The sequence below is a fragment of the Equus caballus genome, chromosome 6 (genome assembly GCF_041296265.1).
Source record: "Equus caballus isolate H_3958 breed thoroughbred chromosome 6, TB-T2T, whole genome shotgun sequence".
Taxonomy (NCBI): Eukaryota; Metazoa; Chordata; class Mammalia; order Perissodactyla; family Equidae; genus Equus; species Equus caballus.
Window position 1 is genome coordinate 947,228 of NC_091689.1, and position 24,546 is coordinate 971,773.

The following is a 24,546-nucleotide window of genomic DNA, read 5'->3' on the forward strand; positions in this document are numbered from 1 at the left end:
AATGCCACAACCCAGCCAATGAGAAATGCTGCAGCTCAGCTAATGAGCAGCTGTTGCCCCCCCCCACAACTGCTACTCTCTCCCAATGGACTTTCATTTAGCGCAGCCCCTCCCTCCCTCTTTTCTCTATAAAAGCAGCTTCCTTCTTTGTTTGCTGGATTTGCCTGGGTTCACCATAGCATGCACATTCTAAATTGCAATTCTTTTGGCTATTCCTGAATAAAGTCATTTTGAGGCTAAAACATGAGGCGAATTTGCTTTTTAAGTTGACAGCTGTAACTTAGCAGATTGGGCCTGCTTAGAAAGCTAAAATCATAGGAGAATATGTTTTCCATTTCACTTTTGACCAAATTTCCAACTCTTCTGTCATAATAAGCCCTGTGTGTGCAGAGTTTACTGATTATATATCAGAGCTGGCACTTGTTTATTATAATCCTTTGGATGAATAATTTAGACTAATATTTCTTAAAGCATATTTGAAAAACACCAGTGACTTATGGTAGTCTATAAAAAGAGAATTTCCTAGGGCATAAGACATACTGTATCCAACTTTTAGAGGTTCATAATGCATATCAGCACATCAAAGGGTGAGACAGGGTGCACATTTTCCAGATCAGTCTGATACCACAGATATTGTTTTTCTGTCTAGTAACTGTCAAACTAGATTACAGAATGGTCTTTAGAACTGGGCTGCTCAAAATGTGTTCCTCAGACTGACGTCAGTACACAAACTGCTATTAGTCCTTGACAGCATAAGTACAGAAATTGAGAGTGTTTAGAAAATTGTATAGCAGTTTGACAGTGCCACAACATTTAAGCTTATGATTTAGTAAATGCAAAGGAATTAATGTAAAACTAATTAGAAAATTTTTTAAAAATTTAAAAGAAAACAAACAAAAATTAGTCCTTCAGCAGGTCTTGAAATACATGTTTGGGAAGACTTCCTTAGTGTAGAAAATGAACATCTTTTCCTCACTTAACACTCAGTCAACAACAAATGTTGACTGAGTGTATACCAGACACAGTTTTAGGTTAAAAAAACCCTCTGCCATCACTGGATATTAGACTATAAGGGATATACTTCTTCCTAAGCCTGTCTGTAACCTTAATTGGAGGGGACTTCTAATTGATGTGACTCTCAGAAGGACTGAAGGACTCTCAAATTCTATCAAAACTATCCTTTTCACCTAAGATCTTGTGAAACTCTTCTTGATACTTATGAGAAAGTCTTTTCCCCAGTTTCTCATCAACATCAAATTTATTAACCATTAACTATTGTTTGTCCCATATTTGGACAATGTGAGCCTTCCCTTCCCCTTTTCTGGTTTGATAAGGGCTGTGTGGAAGCTAAAAGAACATTTTCCGTATTAGTGAGGGAGCATGCAACATGGAAGAGGAACAGATCTCATGTAACAGAAATGTTGCAAAATTCTTACTGTCTCCAAAGCAAAACAACTCAATTCCTGTGTGAACTCAAATAAACTCAGTTCCTGCGTGAATCCCTAGATCTGAAAGAATCAGTGACGAGGAGTCTTTGAGACGCTGTCACCCATGGCATGACTGGAGGGAAGGGCGATGAAGCCCCTCATTACACACCTTGCTTCCATTGACAAGCCAGTCACTTCCATCCTTTCTGGCATTTGTTCTTACTCCTTGCAAATCACTGTAACTGAAAAAAAGGATGAAAAGTTAATTAATTGGTAAAAATTGAATTATGCAAATGTTGTTATGTAAGTACATATATAATGTGATAATTCAAGCAGGTTACACCATTGTAAAAGTAGATCTTTAACTAATATAGGAATGTTTACACAAATGCACTGAAAAATCATGTCTGATGTATTATATTCTAAAGTGCTTATACAAATGTATATTGATTAACATTACATAAACTAACCAGATTTTATAGAGCATAACAAGGTCCAACTAGCATTCAAGACCCCCTAATTGGACTCAGATGACATTTCATGGCCTAGTATATCCCTGAGGTCATTTGCCAGCATATACTAGCCTGCCTGTAGTCACCTTGGTCCCCTTCACCTATCTCTGTTGCTCAAAAGTTTAGATTTAAAAGACTATGTCTCAAATGCCACTTCTTCTATCAAGCCTGCTCTAAAAGTAGAATAGACTATTTTTCTAAATATAAAACAAATATTCATAATTAAAATATTAAAAGTACAGACAATATTCCAGATAAAGAAGAAAAATGATTTTACCTCCTGGAACGAACATTTAAAAAAAAGTATTTTTCTTTCTTTTCCTTTTTGCTGAGGAAGATTCGCCTTGAGCTAACATCCATGCCAATCCTCCTCTACTTTATATGTGGGTTGCCACCACAGCATGGCTGACAAGTGGTGTAGGTCCGTATCCAGGATCTGAACCTGTGAACCTGGGCCGCCAAAGTGGAACATGCTGAACTTGACCACTATGCCATGGGGATAGCCCCTTCTAGTATTTTTCTATAGAAACAGATACACACTTATATGTATTTTTATAAAATTGGAACCATACGTATGATTTTGATCTCTTAATATCTAATGTTTTTCTATAAGATAATTTTTTTTTTTTTTTTATTAATGTTATGATAGATTACAACCTTGTGAGATTTCAGTTGTACATTTTTGTTAGTCATGTTGTGGGTACACCACTTCCCCCTCCGTACCCTCCCCCCACCCCCCCTTTTCCCTGGTAACCACCGATCAGATCTCCTTATCAATATGCTAATTTCCACCTATGAGTGGAGTCATATAGAGTTCGTCTTTCTCTGACTGACTTATTTCGCTTAACATAATGCCCTCGAGGTCCATCCACATTGTTGTGAATGGGCCAATTTCGTCTTTTTTTATGGCTGAGTAGTATTCCATTGTGTATATATACCACATCTTCTTTATCCAATCATCAGTTTCTGGGCATGTAGGCTGGTTCCACGTCTTGGCTATTGTAAATAATGCTGCGATGAACATAGGGGTGCAACGGACTCTTGAGATATCTGATATCAGGTTCTTAGGATAGATACCCAGTAATGGGATGGCTGGGTCATAGGGTATTTCTATTTTTAACTTTTTGAGAAATCTCCATACTGTTTTCCATAGTGGCTGTACCAGTTTGCATTCCCACCAACAGTGTATGAGGGTTCCTCTTTCTCCACAACCTCTCCAACATTTGTCGTTCTTGGTTTTGGATGTTTTTGCCAATCTAACGGGGGTAAGGTGATATCTTAGTGTAGTTTTGATTTGCATTTCCCTGATGATTAGCGATGATGAACATCTTTTCATGTGTCTATTGGCCATATTCATATCTTCTTTTGAGAAATGTCTGTTCATGTCCTCTGCCCATTTTTTGATCGGGTTGTTTGTTTTTTTGTTGTTAAGCAGTGTGAGTTCTTTGTATATTATGGAGATTAACCCTTTGTCGGATAAGTGGCTTGTAAATATTTTTTCCCAATTAGTGAGCTGTTTTTTTGTTTCAATCCTGTTTTCCCTTGCCTTGAAGAAGCTCTTTAGTCTGATGAAGTCCCATTTGTTTATTCTTTCTATTGTTTCCCTCAACTGAGGAGTTACAGTGTCCGAAAAGATTCTTTTGAAACTGATGTCAAAGAGTGTACTGCCTATATTCTCTTCCAAAAGACTTATTGTCTCAGGCCTAATCTTTAGGTCTTTGATCCATTTTGAGTTTATTTTGGTGTGTGGTGAAAAAGAATGGTCAATTTTCAATCTTTTGCATGTGGCTGTCCAGTTTTCCCAGCACCATTTGTTGAAGAGACTTTCTTTTCTCCATTGTAGGCCCTCTGCTCCTTTGTCGAAGATTAGCTGTCCATAGATGTGTGGTTTTATCTCTGGGCTTTCAATTCTGTTCCATTGATCTGTGGACCTGTTTTGGTACCAGTACCATGCTGTTTTGATCACTGTAGCTTTGTAGTATGTTTTGAAATCGGGGATTGTGATTCCGCCGGCTTTGTTTTTCTTGCTCAGGATTGCTTTAGCAATTCGCGGTCTTTTGTTGCCCCATATGAATTTTAGGATTGTTTGTTCAATTTCTGTGAAGAATGTTCTTGGGATTCTGATTGGGATAGCATTGAACCTGTATATTGCTTTAGGTAGTATGGACATTTTAACTATGTTTATTCTTCCAATCCATGTGCAAGGAATGTTTTTCCATCTCTTTATGTCATCGCCTATTTCTTTCAAGAAAGTCTTGTAGTTTTCATTGTATAGATCCTTCACTTCCTTGGTTAAGTTTATCCCAAGGTATTTTATTCTTTTCGTTGCGATTGTGAATGGGATAGAGTTCTTGAGTTCTTTTTCTGTTAGTTTATTGTTAGTGTATAGAAATGCTACTGATTTATGCACGTTAATTTTATACCCTGCTACTTTGCTGTAGTTGTTGATTATTTCTAATAGTTTTTCTGTGGATTCTTTGGGGTTTTCTATGTATAAGATCATGTCGTCTGCAAACAACGAGAGTTTTACTTCTTCGTTACCTATTTGGATTCCTTTTATTTCTTTTTCCTGCCGAATTGCTCTGGCCAGCACCTCCAGAACTATGTTGAATAGGAGTGGTGAAAGTGCGCACCCTTGTCTTGTTCCTGTCCTCAGAGGGATGGCTTTCAGCTTTTGTCCATTGAGTATGATGTTGGCTGTGGGTCTATCATATATGGCCTTTATTATGTTGAGGTACTTTCCTTCTATACCCATTTTACTGAGGGTTTTTATCATAAATGGGTGTTGGATCTTGTCGAATGCTTTCTCTGCATCTATTGAGATGATCATGTGGTTTTTGGTTTTCATTTTGTTGATGTAGTGTATCACGTTGATTGACTTGCGGATGTTGAACCATCCCTGTGTCCCTGGTATAAATCCCACTTGATCATGGTGTATAATCTTTTTGATGTATTGCTGTAATCGGTTAGCCAAAATTTTGTTGAGGATTTTTGCATCTATGTTCATCAGTGATATCGGCCTGTAGTTCTCCTTCTTTGTGTTGTCCTTGTCAGGTTTGGGGATCAGAGTGATGTTGGCTTCATAGAATGTGTTAGGGAGTTCTCCATCTTTCTCAATTTTCTGGAACAGTTTGAGGAGAATAGGTATTAAGTCTTCTTTGAATGTTTGGTAGAATTCTCCAGAGAAGCCGTCTGGTCCTGGACTCTTATTTTTGGGGAGGTTTTTGATTACCGTTTCTATTTCCTTACTTGTGATTGGTCTATTCAGATTCTCCATTTCTTCCTGATTCAGTCTGGGGAGATTGTAGGAGTCTAGGAATTTGTCCATTTCTTCCAGGTTGTTCAATTTGTTGGCATATAGTTTTTCATAGTATTCTCTTATGATCTCTTGTATTTCATTGGTATCTGTTGTGATTTCTCCTCTGTCATTCCTGATTTTATTAATTTGCGATTTCTCTCTTCTTTTCTTGGTGAGTCTGGCTAGGGGTTTGTCAATTTTGTTAATTCTTTCGAAGAACCAACTCTTTGTTTCATTGATCCTTTCTATTGTCTTTTTTGTTTCAATATCGTTTATTTCTGCTCTTATTTTTATTATTTCCCTCCTTCTACTGACTCTGGGCCTTGTTTGTTCTTCTTTTTCTAGTTCTGTTAGGTGTCGTTTGAGGTTGCTTACGTGAGCTTTTTCTTGTTTAGTGAGGTGAGCCTGTATTGCGATGAATTTCCCTCTTAGGACTGCTTTTGCTGCATCCCAAATGATTTGGTATGTCGTGTTCTCATTTTCATTTGTCTCCAGATAATATTTGATTTCTTCTTTAATTTCTTCAATGATCCATTGTTTGTTGAGAAGCGTGTTGTTTAGTCTCCACATTTTTGCACCTTTCTCTGCTTTTTTCTTGTAGTTGATTTCTAGTTTAATAGCGTTATGATCAGAAAAGATGCTTGATATTATTTCAACTCTCTTGTATTTATTGATGTTTGCTTTGGTTCCCAAAATATGGTCAATCCTTGAGAATGTTCCATGTGCACTTGAGAAGAATGTGTAGCCTGCTGTTTTTGGATGAAGTGTTCTATATATATCTATTAAGTCCATCTGGTCTAATTTTTCATTTAATTCTATTATTTCCTTGTTGATTTTCTGTCTGGATGTTCTGTCCATTGGTGTTAATGGTGTGTTGAGGTCCCCTACTATTATTGTATTGTTGTTGATGTCTTCTTTTAGTTCTATTAAGAGTTGCTTTACAAATTTTGGTGCTCCTGTGTTGGGTGCGTATATATTTATAAGTGTTATGTCTTCTTGGTGGAGAGTCCCTTTTATCATTATATACTGTCCCTCTTTGTCTTTCTTTATCTGTTTTGCTTTGAAATCTACCTTGTCTGATATTAGTATAGCGACACCTGCTTTCTTTTGTTCATTATTAGCTTGGAGTATTGTTCTCCATCCCTTCACTCTGAGTCTGTGTTTGTCTTTGGGGCTGAGGTGTGTTTCCTGGAGGCAGCATATTGTTGGATCTTGTTCTTTGATCCATCCTGCCACTCTGTGTCTTTTGATTGGGGAGTTCAATCCATTTACATTTAGAGTGATTATTGAGACGTGGGGACCTACCACTACCATTTTGTGTCTTGTTTTCCGGTTTTCTTCAGTTTCCTTTGTTTCTCGTCCCATGGTTTAATCTGTTCTGATGTAGAGCTGCTACTCTCTGTTGTTGTCCTTCTACTTATCTCCTCTGCTCTTGGTTTTGTAGCCCCTTTCCTTTTTTGGATTTTTCAGGAATGAGGGTTTTCCTGAGTATTTCCTGAAGAGGAGGTTTTGTGGCAATGAACTCCCTTAATTTTTGTTTATCTGGGAAAGTTTTTATTTCTCCATCGTATTTGAAGGATATTTTCGCTGGGTAGAGAATTCTCGGCTGTAGGTTTTTGTCCTTCAGATTTTTGAATATATCATTCCACTCTCTTCTAGCCTGTAAAGTTTCTGCTGAGAAATCTGCTGATAGCCTGATGGGGGTTCCTTTGTAGGTTAGTTTCTTTTGCCTGGCTGTCCTTAATATTTTCTCCTTGTCGTTGACTTTTGCTAGCTTCACTACTATATGCCGTGGAGTTGGTCTTCTTGCATTGATAAAGTTTGGAGATCTATTGGCTTCTGTCACCTGAAGATCCATCTCCCTCACCAGATTTGGGAAGTTCTCAGCCATTATTTCTTTGAATAGGTTTTCTGCCCCTTTCTCCTTCTCTTCTCCCTCTGGTATACCTATAATCCTTACGTTGCATCTCCTAATTGTGTCTGATAATTCTCGGAGAGTTTCTTCATTTCTTTTAAGTCTTGCTTCTCTCTCCTCCTCTGCCTGCAACAATTCTATATTGCCATCTTCCAAATTGCTAATTCTTTCCTCCATATTATCGGCCCTACTGTTCAGAGCATCTAGATTTTTCTTAATCTCCTCTATTGTGTTCTTCATTTCCAATATTTCTGTTTGGTTCTTCTTTATCGTATCAAACTCTTTTGTGACATAGCTCCTGAACTCGTTGAGTTGTCGGTCAGAATTCTCTCTTAACTCAGTGAGTATTTTAATGATGGCTGTTTTGAAGTCATCATCATTTAGGTTATATATCTCATTTTCTTTGGGATTGTTTTCTGTGTATTTGTTACTTTCTTTCTGTTCTGGAGATTTAATGTATTTTTTCATATTGCTTGATGTTGTTGATTTGTGCCTCCGCATGGAGATAGAGTTTAGTTGCTCCTTTCACTTGTTTCAGCTGCTGCGGTGGGGGGAGCAGCTGTTTATACTTCACCAACCAGGAACCCTGTCCGTAGTTGCTAACTGGGCCTGGGCCCCTCTTCGTAGCCACAGTGGCCCTTTGGATTCCCTCCTCTGCCGTGGGGGCCGTCACGGGGGGCTTCAGGCTGCAGGGGCCTACTGTTGTTGCCCACCTAGATGCGCTCTCTCCTTGGGGTCTGCAACGGTGTTATGGGCTTTTCCAGCGGCCAGGGGTGGGATCACTTATATTTGTCGCTCCGTTGCTGTCGGCACCCACCAAATCTCACTTGTCCTCTATGGGTCGCAGGAGAGCTATTGGCATCTTCTACAGTCTGTGGTTAGTACACCTAGCTATGCTGCTTTTGCCCTGGGGTCTTCCAGCCTTGTGGCTGGCGGCTGGGTGCCTTCTACTGGTGCTGTGCAGAGGCTTTCCCTAAGGCTTCTGTGAGCCTGTAGGGTTTCCCCCTAGGCTACTAAGCTGGGTCTCTGGAACTCTCTCCAGCCCCAGTCCTCTCCGAGATCTCCGGCAATCCCTAGCCTCACCGGGTGGGCAACAGCAGCTGGGGGTCGCCCCGTCCTCTGGGCTTCTCTCCGGGCCTCTGCCGGGAGCTCTGAATGCTCAGCGTGGCCCCTCTGCTACCGGCAGACAGAGAGTTTTGTCTGCTGCCTGGCGGAGCTCCGGCGCTTCCCCTCCGGGTCGCCGGACCCGCCTTTGAAAGTTCCCCCGCCCCGGTCCTCTCCGAGATCTCCAGCAATCCCTAGTCCCACGGGGCGGGCAACAGCAGCTGGGGGACGCCCCGCCCTCTGGGCTTCTGTCCGAGCCTCTGCCGGGAGCCCTGAATGCTGGGCGTGGCCCCTCTGCTAATGGCAGACAGAGAGTTTTGTCTGCTGCCTGGCGGAGCTCCGGCGCTTCCCCTCCGGGTCGCCGGACCCGCCTTTGAAAGTTCCCCCGCCCCGGTCCTCTCCGAGATCTCCGGCAATCCCTAGTCCCGCGGGGCGGGCAACGGCAGCTGGGGGTCGCCCCGCCCTCTGGGCTTCTCTCCGGGCCTCTGCCGGGAGCCCTGAGTGCTCAGCGTGGCCCCTCTGCTACCGGCAGACAGAGAGTTTTGTCTGCTGCCTGGCGGAGCTCCGGCGCTTCCCCACCGGGTCGCCGGATGCGCCTTTGAAAGTTCCCCCGCCCCGGTCCTCTCCGAGATCTCCGGCAATCCCTAGTCCCCCGGGGCGGGCAATGGCAGCTGGGGGTCGCCCCGCCCTCTGGGCTTCTCTCCGGGCCTCTGCCGGGAGCCCTGAGTGCTCAGCGTGGCCCCTCTGCTACTGGCAGACAGAGAGTTTTGTCTGCTGCCTGGCGGAGCTCCGGCGCTTCCCCACCGGGTCGCCGGATGCGCCTTTGAAAGTTCCCCCGCCCCGGTCCTCTCCGAGATCTCCGGCAATCCCTAGTCCCCCGGGGCGGGCGTCTCTCTGGGACCCTCCGGGCGCCCCGAGCACCAGGCTGGGTCTCCCCGCCAATGGCGGGGAGAGACTCTCCCCGCGGGCTCAGGTGTGCAACTCCAAAGTTTCCCTCTGCGTTTAGGAGTAATTGCAGGGGGTTTAAGTAGGGTTCTGGTCACCTGTTTCCACCGTCGCTCCTCTGTTGTGTTCTCGCTCCTGCCCTAGATGTGTGTGGATCCTCTGGGGGCGTCCGTTGGAAGAAAGCCACTTGCGGGTACTAGGCTGCCCGTCGGGGTCGGAGAGTTTTCACCTATTTCCACATCCTCCCGGAGGAAAGTCCGTCCGCCTTCCGATGTATAGTCGCGTGGGTGTCTCAGACGTCCTGAGATGCTGTCTGGATATCCTTTGTCAAGCGATAAGTGTCCAAATAATTGTAGACTCGAAGGGCGAGAGACAAAGAGGACTACTCACGGCGCCATCTTGGAATCCACCTCTGCAGTCTATAAGATAATTTTTATTAGCAGCATAGAATTTCCTTGTATGGATTTATCATGCTTTTTAAAAACAATCTCCTATTGTTGAGCACTTAGGTAGCTTCGTATTTCCCTAAATATCCTACATTGACTAGATCATGTATAAATAGTCCCCATCATGTACTGCTGTGAGAGTTTCCTGATTCTTCTTCCCGTGTAGGTCTTTGTATTCTGTACCCCATGGCAGTCTGTTTACGGCTCTCTGTATCAGGCTGAATAAGGACCCTCAGAGACAGCAGGTGCTAATCCCCGGAACCCATCAGTGTGACCTTATACGGAAGAAGGGTCTTGCAGATGAAATTAATTTGACGATCTTGAGATGGGGAGATTATCTCGCATTATCTGGATGGGCCCTAAGTACAACCACAGATGTCCTTACGAGAGAGAGGCAGAGGGAGATTACATAGACCGAAGAAGAGCTGGAGCAAGGTGATCACGGAGGCAGAGACTGGAGTGATGAGGCCACACAGCAAGGGATGCTGGCAGCCAGCAGGAGGCGGGAGAGGCAAGGAATGGATTCTCCCCTTGAGCCTCTGGAGGGGGTCTGGCCCTTGGTTTGGGCCCATTGGTATTGATTTTGGACTTCTGGGCTTCGGAACTGTGAAAGAATAAATTTCCGTTGTTTTAAGCCACCGAGTTTGGGGTAATTTGTTACAGATGCCATAGGAAACTAACACACTCTCCTAGAGCATTTACCTTGAATTTCAGTTATTAATAAAAAAATCTCCTCTTTCCCACCCACCCCATTTATTAGACTCGAGTCTTTTGAGGAGATGGTGTATATCAAGATCACGTTTACGTGCCCCGCACCCAGCACAGTGCTTTGCACATTACAGCCACTCAGTAAACATTAGTTGAATTACATTGTTAAAAATGTCAAGTGTGCAGAAAAGAGTTAATACAGCAGGCTTCAAGCTGCTATCCTTGGAAAGGCCTGATTCCGAGTTTGGCTCCTGGCTGGTGTCTGTGAATTCGGATTTCAGGAGAGTTCTCACCGTTCCCAGAACGGGTGAGAGTGGCTCGCTGTGCCTAAACTGTTTGTGCCGACACTATGGCTTATGCTGAACGTCTGCTTTCCTTCCGGCAGCCTCAGCTCACGGTACACACTAGGCAGAAGGCGCCCGTGTGCCAGCCTCCAACAAAGCCCCGGGCCCTAAGTCCCTAAGAAGCCACCCTGGGAGACAGCATTGCACATGTTGTCACGACTCGCTGAAGGAAGTGAGCGGTGCTGTGCGACTCCATCAGGCGCAGACTCTTGGAGGCTGCTCCTGGGTTTCTGTGGATTTCAGTCCATGAGGCTCTTCCTTTCACTGATTTTGTTTTGTGCCCTTTCACTGTAATAAATTATAGCTGTGAGTACGATCACATGCCGAATCCTGGGACTCCTCCTGACAAGTCACAGACCCTGGGATGGGAGTCTTGGGGACACCTGACATTAGAAACAAGGCCACCTATTTGAGAGGATAAGTTAAATGACAAAAATCTGTGAGTCATTCTGTAGCCTGGTTTTCAGCAAAAGGATGGATGCTTACAGGGAACATATTAAAGCTGCACGCTGTTGTATTCTTTTTTTTTTTTTTTAAAGTATCTGAGTTGTTTTTTTACACTTTTTAATTTTTTTGGTGAGGAAGATTGGCCCTGAGCTAACATCTGTTGCCAATCTCCCTCTTTTTTTTTTTTTTTCTGAAGCCCCAGTACATAGTTACATATCCTAGTTGTAAGTCCTAGTTGTTCTATGTGGGATGTTGCCTCAGTGCGGCTTGATGAGTGGTGTGTAGGTCCATACCCAGGATCTGAACCGGCAAACCCCAGGCCACCAAAGTGGAGCACATGAACTTAACCACTCAGCCACAGGGCTGACCTTAGTTGTATTCTAGCATCATAATTTTCATCATAAATCAGTATGAAGTATCAGTTTACTAAAATCTGTATATGGTTTATTAAAATAATTCTTCTATACAAGGACATATCAAAGGTAACAAAGGTAAGGACTAGCTCAGTTTGTTGATTTTAAAAAAAACTTTTGAATGATAAATATGAAACAATAAAAATGGCTTTAAAATATACCAGTTAGTGTTGCCAAGAATTCAGACTCTCCCAATAATCCCATTTAAGTAAGCATCATTTTCTCCATTTCACTGATACAGACACTGAAGCTCAGAGATTGTGCCCATGATCACACCGCTGGTGTCAGAGCATCAATCTGCTCTATGAGCTTGGTTAAAATATTTTATTTGTCATTTTCTGTTTTCTCCTTACATAGGGATCACAATATCTCTATATTTCCTACAGGTTATTGGGAGGGCCAAATAAGACAATCAGCTTGAAAGCATATAAAATGTTCCAGGATCGTGCAAATGTACATAAGTGTACATAAAGGAGTCTCCTGTGTATATGGAAGGCAAGGGGCGGTGAAGCCCTGGGTCTTTTCCAGCGAACTCAACCTCCTTCTGTGAAAGCCAGATCAAAGCGAGGACACAGCGAGCAGCCGTGCCACCTCTGACAGTCCCCTCTTCTGTATTCTCTCCCTCCCACGTGCTTTCTCTAGACTTCTCACCTTACCCCTCAACACTCTAATCCTCTCCTTCGCGGCGGCTTTCTCCACTTTCGCTGTCTCTTACCCACACGGCCCCTTGGCTGGTCTCTCTAAACATCAGACTGATCTGCTATCCTTCCACTACTCGCACCAGACTTCCAAACAATCCGCCTCTTTTCTCCATCCTCATCCTCAGCGTCCTTCTTAATTACGTGTTCCTAACCACAGACGAGGACAGAGAATTTAAATAAGCTAAAATCAAGCAAGCCTCTGTAGTGGAAGTTGGAGATAAATCAAGATCTCTCATTTATTCTGTTGCCTCTAGATGAGAGGTAACATGAAGTGGGTTGGAACTGGAACACGCTGATCAGAGAGCTAATGTGATGTGATCAGAATATTGGGCAGTCAGCCAGTTATCTTAAGAGAGTTATCTTAAAAGCAAAGGAAGAAGATTAAATTCCTACTTCTTTCAGGTCACATTTTTAGGCAACAGAAATAAACAAAGGCAGATATTTTTGCAAAATTAAGTATCAGTATTCGCCTGTAATTACAGATTTATATCTGGGAAAGATAAATACAATTCAAGCATATTGCCAAGTGACACTATAGAATATTAAGACATTTAAAAATAAACTTCAGTGTCAAAAAAGAACACTTAAATCATTAGGGCCTGATCTTTGCAGAAACAAGTCTTGGACTTTCAATTACCGCCTCTGCCACGTCCTCAGGTCCTTCCTCCGCACCGCCTCTGCCCCACTGGCCTGCAGGTCACTGCTCTCTTTACCTAAACCATTTTCCTTACCGCGCTTGCCTGTTAAACTACCGCCCCCTCTACACTGCCTTTCACCTCCCAACTCTGGAGAAGATCAGCCTGTGTTCTCAATACCATCTCACTGCCTTCCGAAGCATCTTCCGCTCCTCCTCTCCACTGAAGTCCGGATCAAAGGATCACCAGTGGCCTGCCGTGACCTTTTCTCAAGTCTCAACCTCTCTGTGGCCTTCACATTACCAACTTCTCACTCCTGTCCTATCGCCTTTTCAAACTCACTTCCCCTCAGGCTCGTGACAGCACTTGTCGAGATTTCCTTCAAACTCAATCCTTCTGTCTCTGTTGCTGCATCCTGTGCAGCTCCAAATGAAACAGGACACCCAGGTCTCCTCCTCGGTCTCCTTTCCATCCTTTCACTTCACCGCACGAGGATCAGGTCCCACCGTGTGGAAGCTCTTCACCCCATCCTTCCATAACTGGTTCCTTCTCATCTGTCAGATCTCAGCTTAAATATCACCACTTTTCAGAGGTCTTCCCTAGTGCTTCTATCTAAATTTGCTTTTTCTTTCCCCACCAAACACACATGTACCATTAGTCTCTGGCATAGCACTTAGTTTCCTTCACAGTACCTATGACAATTTATAATTATGAACATATTCATTTGTTTCTTGTCATTCTCTTCAATAAGTACAGGGCCCACAGCTGTTTTGTTCGCCACTGTATACCTGGTACACTGAAGGCACTTACTAAGAACCGTCAAACGACTGAATACATGATCATATTCATTCCCGTTGCTTCAGTTCTTGCTTATACATGAATGGCTTTTAAAACCTCTTGCCCCTACAGTCTGTCTCCAGAGTTCCAAATCCATATTTTTAACAGACTGCTGGACATTTCCATATGAATGTCACACCACATCTGAAATTCATCTGCCCAAAATTCAACCCATATCCTATCATTTATTTTTGTTACATTGTGTTAATATCTCAGCTTTGTATAAAGCAAGTACTGGGAAAATATTTGCTGTTAAAGCATTGCTTCCAAGACCTCAAAACCAATTGAACGTTGAGTTACCCTCCAGCCTGGGCTCTCTCACTGCCACGGCACCAGTGCATCTCCCTGCCATCACCAGGGGTACATGCTTCATCTGTTCTTCCGAGACGTGGTTTGCAATACAGGGCATGACAATATCCGAATGAAGACTAAAACCTGGGCCTGCCCAACTCGAATATGAAAAAAAGAAGAAAATTTAAAGCACAAAATAGTTATTTTGTTCTGTTTTTAGTCTCTTTGGTTTCCAATTAAAAAAACAACAAAATATTAAAGATCTTATCACATTGTGTGGTAATAGCCTGTCTCCCCGAAACCTTTTGTTTTTACTACTCTTTTAATTTATGGCTCTAACATAAGAGTACTCTAACAGAACTCAACGAACACTTATTTAGTGAATTAAAAGATGGAACATTTAAAAATATTAATCACCTACAACTGTATTATCCCAACACAGCAACTATTTTCATTCTGACAAATTACCTTTGCCATAAGGATATATTCCAATACAGCTGCAGTCATGGTGTAAATGTTGTACTTAACTGTTTTCTTTTTAAATTATACGACACGAAAAATCTTATTTTTTTAATCACAGTTGTCACAATAATATTCTTAAATAACTGCAAAATATTACAAATTGCTTATGTACCATAATTTACTTAGTCATTCTCCCACTGCCAGATATTTAGATTACTTCCAAATTTGGGGGATTATTCCCCAAAGTGGCATCCTAGATCAAAGAGCAGTCCTATTTTCACATTTTGTATGTATCCATATTTTTAATCCTCAAAGTATTTACTGTTCTAATTTATAATGCTGCAAATAGTATATGAGTACGTTATTTTCCCAGCAACCTTGTCAGCACGGGGTATTATGATCTTTCATTTTCACTCACTTTTGTAGATACCCACAATGATACCACCAGGTAGTAGGGATGAACTTTTTTCATCTAAAAAAAGTCTATTTGCATTCTTTTTTGATGAACTGGTTCAAATCTTTTGCCCACTTATCAAGTGAAATCTTTCTTTGCTATCATATATAAAACTTTTGGTATATTTGACAGTAATATTTTTCTACTCTACTGTTCTCTTTCAAATTTCTTTTTAAAGGAGGAAAAATAACCAAATAGGTCAATTAGAAATGAAGCTATCTCTTTAATTTTCAACAGCACCTATTTTAACAACTTAAAAAGAGATTTTCCTATCTTCCTACATTCAAAAATGTGCAAGAGTACAGGGTGGCATAATCTTTCATGTCTTACAGTGAAGTTCCAATCTTATATGAAGATTAGAAAACATCGTTTTCATGATTTTAGAACAGTGAGCAGTGTGCTTACAAACAAGACTCAGCTTCAAATGTCCCCACACTCACTGCTCCCCACAGACCACAGCTGCCAAGCACCAGGCTCCCAGTGCTATCGCGATTCACTGGGCTGCATGGTGACACTGAGCAGGCCTTGTGTCCTAGCTTTTCCCAAGCTCCCTACTCACCTCTCCAGCTTCCTCCCATCTGCAAATAACAAACATTGTAAAATTACAAAAACATTTTTTTGTATTATTTAAATGGTGACAATTTGAATTTATGAATGATTTTGTGCAGGAATGCTCCCTTAATTTAAGGTAACTATTGTTGACATTTGGCCATACCCTTCTACCTGCATGATTCTTTTACCATTTCTCCTCCTTGTTCTCCTCCTAACCTCTTCATAGTTGCCGCTTTCTTTCCCTGCCCCTGCTCTTGACTACTTGCTGGACCTGCAAATCGCACCCAGTGATATTCATGGGTGTAGGTTCTCTCAGCTGGTAGTCTTAGTTGTGCCACACAGCCGTGGGAATTTGCCCAAACTGTCCTGTAAAGGCAACTGCCCTCTGCATGTTTCCTTAAACTGCTGAACTAATGGGACGAGCATATATGACAGCTGACAAGAATGGGCAACCTCATCACAGTTTAAGTAGAAACCACAGAAGAGCAGAAGCACCTTACAGCATGGCTCCATCAAACGAACTTCTGAAAAAACTAGATATTTTAGTAGGATTGTGCAACCTCTGCTTTTCTCCTTTAAAAATGAAAATGAGGAAAGAAATGGCTAGCTGGAGACAGGTAAACAATCTGAGAATTTTTGTTTTATCTTTTTAAGTGGTAATTAGACATGGTTAGTAAGATATAGGGTATTTGAAGATACTGATTAAAGGTAAATACAGAGACCTCAGGAAATTTTAAAAGAAAGCTTGACTCCTGTGTTGCTTTGGTATGTTTTGTGTATTGCCTAAAGTAACTTTGGAACTATTTTATTGTCAACCTCAAATTTGTCAACTTCTATTATTTTTACTTCAAGTCTTCATCAACAATTTTTCTGGAACAAAATTTAAAATCAGTAAAGAAATAAACAAAAATTCTCCTAGAGTGAAGTAAACTACATTTCTTTTGTCTTTAAGAAGCTGGTTGCTTTTTACCTAAGATTAGTTATGTATGGCATCAGAGTTTAGCTAGTTTTGGTTATTCTTACCAAGAAAGTATTAATAAAAACTTATGAAAGCTCTTTTTAAGTAATATTTTAAAAAACCATTCTAATTGTAGTAAAGTACTGGCACTGAGTAAATTTTGGAAACATAGCAAAATCCTACTTTAATAGAAATCACAGTTTTTGGATCAGTAAAGTATGTAATCAGTAATTACTTAATCAATCAATATCTCGCCCAGTAATAAAAATACTTTGAGGTAGCCAATTGCCTACCAAGATTTGCATTATGCTGGCCTTTTTGAGCTTTTATGCATTTTAAGTCATTCATAAAGTAGAAAACAAAGAATATGAAATTGACCAATATTTTGTGGCCACTTAACCAGAGCTTTCAAAAATACCTTTCTTAGATTGAGTTGCAAATTTCCAAATTTTCTTTCTTTTTAATTGAGGTATAATTGATATATAATATTATATTAGCTTCAGGTGTACAACACAATGATTTGATATGTGTATATATTGTGAAATGATCCCCACAATAAGTTTAGTTAACATCCATCCCCATATATAGTTAGAAAATTTTTTTTCTTGTGATGAGGACTTTTAAGATCTACTCTTGGGCCGGCCTGGCGGCGGAGTGGTTAAGTTCACGCACTCTATTTCGGGGGCCCAGGGTTTCACTGGTTCGGATCCTGGGCGCAGACATGGCACTACTCATCAGGCCATGCTGAGGCGGTGTCCTACATGCCACAAATAGAAGGACCCACAACTAGAATATGCAACTATGTACTGGTGGGCTTTGGGGAGAAACAAGGAAAAAAATAAAATCTTTAAAAAAAAAAATCTACTCTCAGCAACATTCAAATATGCAATACAGAATTAACTATAGTCACCATGCTGTACACTACATCTCCAGGATTTATTTATTTTAAATGGAAGTTTGTACCTTTTGATCTCCTTCTTATTTTTGAATTATCTATTTTAAAATTCACTTATAAACCTTTGAAACTTTCAATAAGCTTGAGTCCCCTAATATCACTGTATTATACTGAAGAGCAGTAAGAATGTTTATAAAACACTAAACACAGTAACTTTTCTGCAGAACACACAGCATTCTAGGAAATGGCCCTTATTGTACTGATACTGACCCTGATATCAGTTTCCCTACATTAAACCCAGCATATATGAGTTAAAAGCAAAGCACTCATTCCCTGCTTACTCCTTGGCTTCCTGGCTTCAGAATCCACTAACCTCCATGGAGACAGACACAGCCAAGGACAAGCACCTGAATTCACTGTTTCTTCCCTGCAAAGAGATACGGGCTGGTGGGAAAGCTGCTGACCAGCAAGGTCATGGGCTCCTTCCTCTCTGCAAGTGTCTCAAGGCCAAACACAGGCTGGTGGGAAAGCTCTGACCAGCAAGGTCATATGCTCCCCCTCCCCTACCTAAAACCCCAAATAAAAGTCCTTCCTTTTAGCTTTTTGGGGAATTTTGGGATTTCAGTGTTAGCTGCCCTCTCTCCTGGCTCAGTGCTGTGCAATAATAAAGTCCTACTTTCTTCCACTACACCCGCTGTCAGAGATTGGCTTGCTGCACAATGTGTGAGCGAACTCACTTCAAGTTCGATATCAGTACCCCTACTGTATATTAAAGGAAAATGTCCACTTACTCTGCGTGACGAGGAATCAATTCTTCTTGAAAAAACTTCCTTACACTTTCCCAGAAAATGTCATGCTCTGAAGAGAAGATTCTTCTAATTCCTATATCTGTTAATTTTTTAGCAGAAGGAGTTTCTGGACATTCCTTCCCTCTGGAATGAGAACATCTTAAAAATATATATATGTTAAGAAAATTAAGTGAATTGTTACTCTTCATATCCAAACTAATGTCACTGAACAACATGGAAAAACCCTGATTTTTTTTCCCCAGAGACACTTTAGAGGCAGGCAGAAAGAGCCTGAAATTTGACAAACCTGTTCAGATTTGGGCACCACTTTTGATAGGATGTACCTCACCTAGATAAGATTAAGAAGCAGTTGACCCTTATTCAACTCACTCTTCACTTCCAAATCCATAAAGAGGACATCATGCCAGAACTAACCACATGTTTGAGTTGAGGAAAAACAGTGTTGTCACTTGATGTGGATTAAACTATGCAAAGTTCAAATATTACAATCAAACAATACTGATAAGTTTTCATGTCATGTACAATGTTTAAGATAATGCAAACTCCCCCAAATTAATATTCTATCCAGAATCACACAGTTGCAAATGGCAGGTGTGTAAGATATAAACCATGTTGATGTTCTTGCTATATTACAGAGCCAAGCTGGCTGTCAGTCAAAATCAGAATGCCCACCAATCTCTGCAAGCGTTAGTAGAGAATTATTCAAGACCTTCAGAAGCTGACTCTTCCCTCCCCTGCCCCTACACTGAGCTTAAACTGAGACTGCTATGCAGTCCTTTAGTTCAATGCTCTTCAGATTTTTCCCCCTGGGGTACTCTTGAAAAGATTTTGCAAATCTGTGTACCACTTTGCACATTTTCATGCTCACATCCAAAAAATTTTTTTTTTAATTCTTTTTTTTACTGCAGTAACAGTGGTTTATAATATTATATAAATTTCAGGTGTACATCGTTATATATTTCGATTTCTGTGTAGATTATATCATGCTCACCACCCAAAGACTAATTACAATCCATCACCACACACGTGTCTAATCACTCCTCTTGCCCTCCTCCCTCCCCCCTTTCCCTCTGTTAACCACCCAAAACCTTTTTATCATACATTCAAATATTGCCAATGGATGTTTTTCTGTTTTGCATGAAATCCTGTTTGGGTTTCTCTCTTCCTTAGTTGGACCATGCTATTTTTCTCTTTTTTTCTTTTTCAGTCTTTGTCCAGAAGATTTAGCCTTATTTATTAGCAACTAGGTTGTTTCAATCTTTTTTTCCCCCTGAAATGGATTATCTTGTTCTAGTTTATGTATTTTTGCTTGATGCTATGGACTGAATTGTGTCCCCCAAATTCATACATTGAAGCTCTAACTCCCAGTGTGATTGTACTTGGAGATAGGGTTGTGAGGAGGTAATCACAGTTAAATGGGATCATAAGGGTGGGGTCCTAATCTGGGAGGATTGGTGGCTTCATAAGAAGGAGAGAGATGTCTCTGTGCACAAGCACCAAAGAAAGGCCACATGAGGACACAGGGAGAAGGCAGCCATCTACAAGCCAGGATGCAAGCTCACCAGGAACTGAACTGGCCCACACCTTGATCTTGGACTATCCAGCCTCTAGAATGATGAGAAAGACATCTCTGTAGTTTAAACCACACAGTGCATGGCATTTTGTTACGGCAGCTGGAGCTAATACACTTATTATACATTTTGTGTCATTTGGCTTTAGGTTTATTTTTTATTTGCAACTTTTAGTTGAGTTTTATTTAACACAATCTGAGATGTCTCTGAAGTGGTAACCTTTAGTTGCGAACATTTAATACTACAGTTTTTATACTGGGACTGCCGTTCGTCTTCAGAAACATTTTCCTGGTTGCTACTCTTCATCCAAATCATCCTCTTTAGTGGCTTCTTCATTCACTGAGTCAATAAGTACTTTCTGAGTGCCTATTACGTACCAGGCCCTGTTCAGGTCACCTGGGATACACCAGTGAGCAAAACAAAGATCTCCATCTTCAGGCTGACATTCCAGAAGGGGAGACTGAATAATACCAAATGATAAATAAAGAAGCACATTATATAATAACTTAGAAGGGGATATGCGCTACGGAGAAGAACAGGAGAGCAGGCATCAGAGCGCACGTCTGGGACAAGGCGAGGACAGAGGCTGCAGTACGAAGTGGTGCAATCAGGGTGGGTTAGCTAGAAAAATGAGATTTGAACAAATGCTTAAAGATGACAGAGTTAACCAAGCAGATTTCCAGAGTAAAGGAATTCTAGGATGGGAATACCAGTAGAGCAAAGGCTGTATGCAGGATGGTATCTGACGTGTTCTAGAGAGAGCAAGGAGGCCAAGTGTGGATGGAGCGAATTGAGCAATGAGAAGAGTAGCAGATGCGGTCAGAGGTAACAGGAAACCAGGACGTGCAGGGGCCTTGCAGACCACTGCAATGTCACATCAAACAGACTAAAATTTACTTTATCCCATAACTGAAGTGTTTGGTTCCAACTTCTTGCTCACAGAAATAAAACTATAATGCACACATGTGTCCATACAGCTTTTCCATACTTGCGACTTTTCCTTAGGGAAAAAAGTGTGCTGAGACTAGAAAACTGGGGCTCTAAGACACTAAAGCATTTGTCAAAATAGTAAATAATAGAGCAGAAGTTACATTCAAGTCTGCCTGCATCTTAAAATTTTATATGCCATGTTAAGGGAACTTTCAGAATATTTCTAAGTAAAATACACCAAGACACAGGAAAGTGAAAGAAGTGCTAGAAAGACTTTCAGGTGAGCCAAAGGTGTTCAAGAGAGAACATGCAGAGGGAAGAAAATCGGGACACTTGACAGCAAGTTTGCTGGAACACCCATTTCTTACTTTAAAGACCAAAGGAACCTATACTGAATAAATTGGCCCTTTTCCTCTACACAGACCAGGAAATCTGTCCTGAATAAATTGTCTGCTGTTTCCTAAGGCAATAAACTGCTACTAATCTAACAGGCTAGGTTTTAATTATTACTATTATTTTTAAGTCTCATTTACATTATAAAAGGGAGACAGTCTCCACCAGCACCTCCAGCAATACTTGGAGACTGGTTATAAATACCCAATCTCGGCCCTCACCCCAGACCTACTGAACCAGAATCTGTATTTTAACATCCTTAAGTGATTCACACGCACACTAAAGTTTAAGAACCATTATAATAAAACTATAGCCCCTGACCTATTCAGAGGGACCCTCAGGTCTTCCTTTTTCCAACATTCTCTGTATGAGAGTAGATTTTCTTCCTGATAAATAAAGGAAAAGCAATAGGATATACTGGAGCATGTGAGGAAGCCATTTGGTTTAAATCTAATTCAGCCTGACCTTGTTTTCCCAAAAGGGCCTGAAGTGGCCTGTTGAGCATGCACTGTACACCTGCTTTAAATATTTACTATGCCCCAAAGATGAGAATGATGCCCTTAAAGACAGAGACGTAGCTTCCTCCATATCAGCATTTCTTTAAAGATAAGCATCTCTTTCTGGGAAGTAAGGCTTAATTACTGACCTGCTGTGCTCCCCTTGTGACCACTGACCTGCTGACCACCGACTTGCTGTGGCAGCTAAACCTCTCCTGACAGTAGTAAAGGAGATATTCTTGTCACGAGAGATGAAAGCTCTTTGTTCCAAGACGGTATACAACCACGCTGGACACCCCACTATTTGGTGCTCTTCCTTCCTTGGGGAAAACAGACCCAGGGTTATAGTCCTTCGACCTGGCTCCTAATAAACTCACCCCAATTTTGATTTATAGACTGATTATGGGTTATTTGCCTCAACAAGCGTTTGTCAATGAACAGCCAGTTAACGTGCCTGCCTGACGGGTCTCTCCTGTCCTCACCGTCCTCTCTGGGCACTGCCGGGGCTCCCTCCAGTCCACCGGGCGGCGGTAGCCCCTCCCGGCTCTCCGCCTCCAGCCGACCGATGCCACGCTCCCCACGCCGCACCCGCCGCCGCCCTGCTCTGCACAGACGGCCCGGCCCGCAGGGAGCGGGCGGCGACGCTGTGGCTCCCCTGCCACGCGGTCCCGGCTCCCACGTCCAGCCCGAGGCCGCAGGCCCGCAGCGCGCCGCGTCCCGGGAGGCCGTGGGGAGGGAGGGAGCCCGCCGCGCGCCGCGTCCCGGGAGGCCGTGGGGAGGGAGGGGGCCCGCCGCGCCCCCGGGAGGCCGTGGGAGGGAGGGGGCCCACCGCGCGCCGCGCCCCCGGGAGGCCGTGGGGAGGGAGGGAGCCGCCGGCCCGCGGGAGGCCGTGGGGAGGGAGGAGGCCCGCCGCGCGCCGCGCCCCCGGGAGGCCGTGGGGAGGGAGGGACCCGCCGCGCCTCCGGGAGGCCGTGGGGAGGGAGGGAGCCGCCGCGCCCCGGGAGGCCGTGGGGAGGGAGGGGGCCCGCCGCGCGCCGCGCCCCCGGGAGGCCGTGGGGAGGGAGGGAGCCGCCGGCCCCCGGGAGGCCGTGGGGAGGGAGGGGGCCCACCGCGCGCCGCGCCCCCGGGAGGCCGTGGGGAGGGAGGGGGCCCGCCGCGCGCCGCGTCCCGGGAGGCCGTGGGGAGGGAGGGGGCCCGCCGCGCGCCGCGCCCCCGGGAGGCCGTGGGGAGGGAGGGGGCCGCCGGCCCGCGGGCGCAGGCAGCCGCGGAGGAGGCGCGCGGCCTTGACGGGGGCGGGACGGCCGCGACTCCTCGGTGACCCGCCGGGCGGCCGAGCTGTCTGCCTGCCTTCCGTCCGGCCGCCGACAGCGCCGGGAGCCTAGCCGCACAGTGGGCGGCGACACGGCCCGCGGGCGTCCTATCGCCCGGGAGACTCTCCCAGCAGAGCGGTGACTGCCGCAGCGTCTTCCTTGTCTAAGCAGCTCTTTCCGGAGCCGCGGTGAGAAGCGGCTGTGAGCCATGGAGCCTCACAATGGACCCGAACACAAACCCCGAGAAAGTGAGGTGAACAATCGGGAACTGCTTGACTTCACACAGACAACTACACGAACACTGTTGCCAAAGAACTGTGCCGTTATCATTCTTGTCTCGCAAAAATTGGTGTCCACTTCCTGGAAAAAAAAGATTAAAATATATTTTAAAACTTCAGTTCTCTAATAGTACTTCATTTGAATTGTCTGGCCATTTCCTGTTTCCTCATTCATCAAGTACTGTTTTATAATCCACATTTCAACCGGATGAAGTCTGAGGTATTGAAATTCATGGATTTGGTGTTTTGGTGAAAGGAAATGTCTGAAGGTTTTTTGAGCTTTACGGTAAGTCTACAGAGCGCACTTCTGCAGACGTGACGGCGTTATAACTGGAGGAGAGTTATCTAGGGCCTGAAATGATGCAAGTGAGAAAGACACATTTTGTGTTAGAAATGAAGAACTGTAATCCTGGGCCCATTTAGAGCCAGTTTGAACAGACCTCCATCCCTGATCAACAAAAATGATTAAGGATTGTCTTTCAGAAGAAATCTTGACCTGAAATGACCTCAGAACCAAAGATGCCCTTCCCACAGGACTAGGGCAGGACTACAACTTGAAAGCCGGACTCTTATCAGAAGTGAGGGATGCCACATTCAGGAAGATCCGGTGTTACAATTCTTTCTCCACCACGTGCTTAGAACCCTATCATAAATATTCAGAACCTCGCCATTAATGCCTGAAGCCCACCAATCAAAATCTGCCCCGCCAGTGTTTCCCTGTGCCAGTCTGTTCTCCCTAACCTCTTAAATTTCCTCCCAAATCCTGAATCGGGGAGACAGATCTGAGGGCACACGCCCCATGTCACCCTGGAGATCAATCTGGCAGAATAAAAAGCTGATTTCTGCCCTCAAAGGCTGGTGCCATAATTAATTAGCTTGTTTATGTGCATTGGGCAGAGAACCCCAATTTTGGGTGGCAACAGAACTAAAAACAATGCTGAAAATAAAAAAGAAGCTTAAAAAAGTTTCATTCCAAACAGAAGCATGTGAATAATGTTAGTTGGCAGTGGGAGCATACGGCTCCATGCGGGCTTGCTAGAATTCTGGACTTGCTGGCTGACGGTCTGACCTACCTGGACCAGTAGGAGTCTGTGCCAGGGTATTTAGTAGCTTCATGGGACCAAACTCTTGGTTTTTCAAGATGATAATTAGCTGATCAAGTAACCTGCTAGTATGGGGCAATGAGAGACCCTTCTCTGCGTGGTCTCCCTGAGCCTTTGAAAAATGAGGATGATGATAAGACACTATCTCTGTGGTGGGTGTGTCTGAGGTCACTTCAGCAGCAGCACGTGCTGAATCAGAAGGTCTAATGATGAGGTCTAGGATTCTGTATAGTTAACACAACTGATTTTTTTTCAGTCTTAATTCAGTTTATTTTTCTTGTATAAAAACACTATGTGGTGGCTACAGCTAG

At 43.2% G+C, this 24,546-nt stretch overlaps 1 protein-coding gene across 1 annotated transcript in view; it reads right to left on the minus strand.

Annotated features, from left to right (window-relative positions):
- The window catches only part of LOC100052267 (acyl-CoA dehydrogenase long chain), a 58,985-nt gene extending 35,921 nt beyond the window's left edge, over positions 1–23,064 (minus strand). Inside the window, exons 1-5 of the mRNA XM_070269221.1 lie at positions 22,978–23,064; positions 22,027–22,922; positions 21,694–21,864; positions 18,136–18,276; positions 1,597–1,669 (exon numbers count right to left, since the gene is read on the minus strand). Coding sequence (XP_070125322.1) covers positions 1,597–1,669; positions 18,136–18,276; positions 21,694–21,864; positions 22,027–22,922; positions 22,978–23,064 — 1,368 coding nt within the window. The remainder of the gene's footprint in view (positions 1–1,596; positions 1,670–18,135; positions 18,277–21,693; positions 21,865–22,026; positions 22,923–22,977) is intronic.
- Between the last annotated feature and the right edge of the window lie 1,482 nt (positions 23,065–24,546).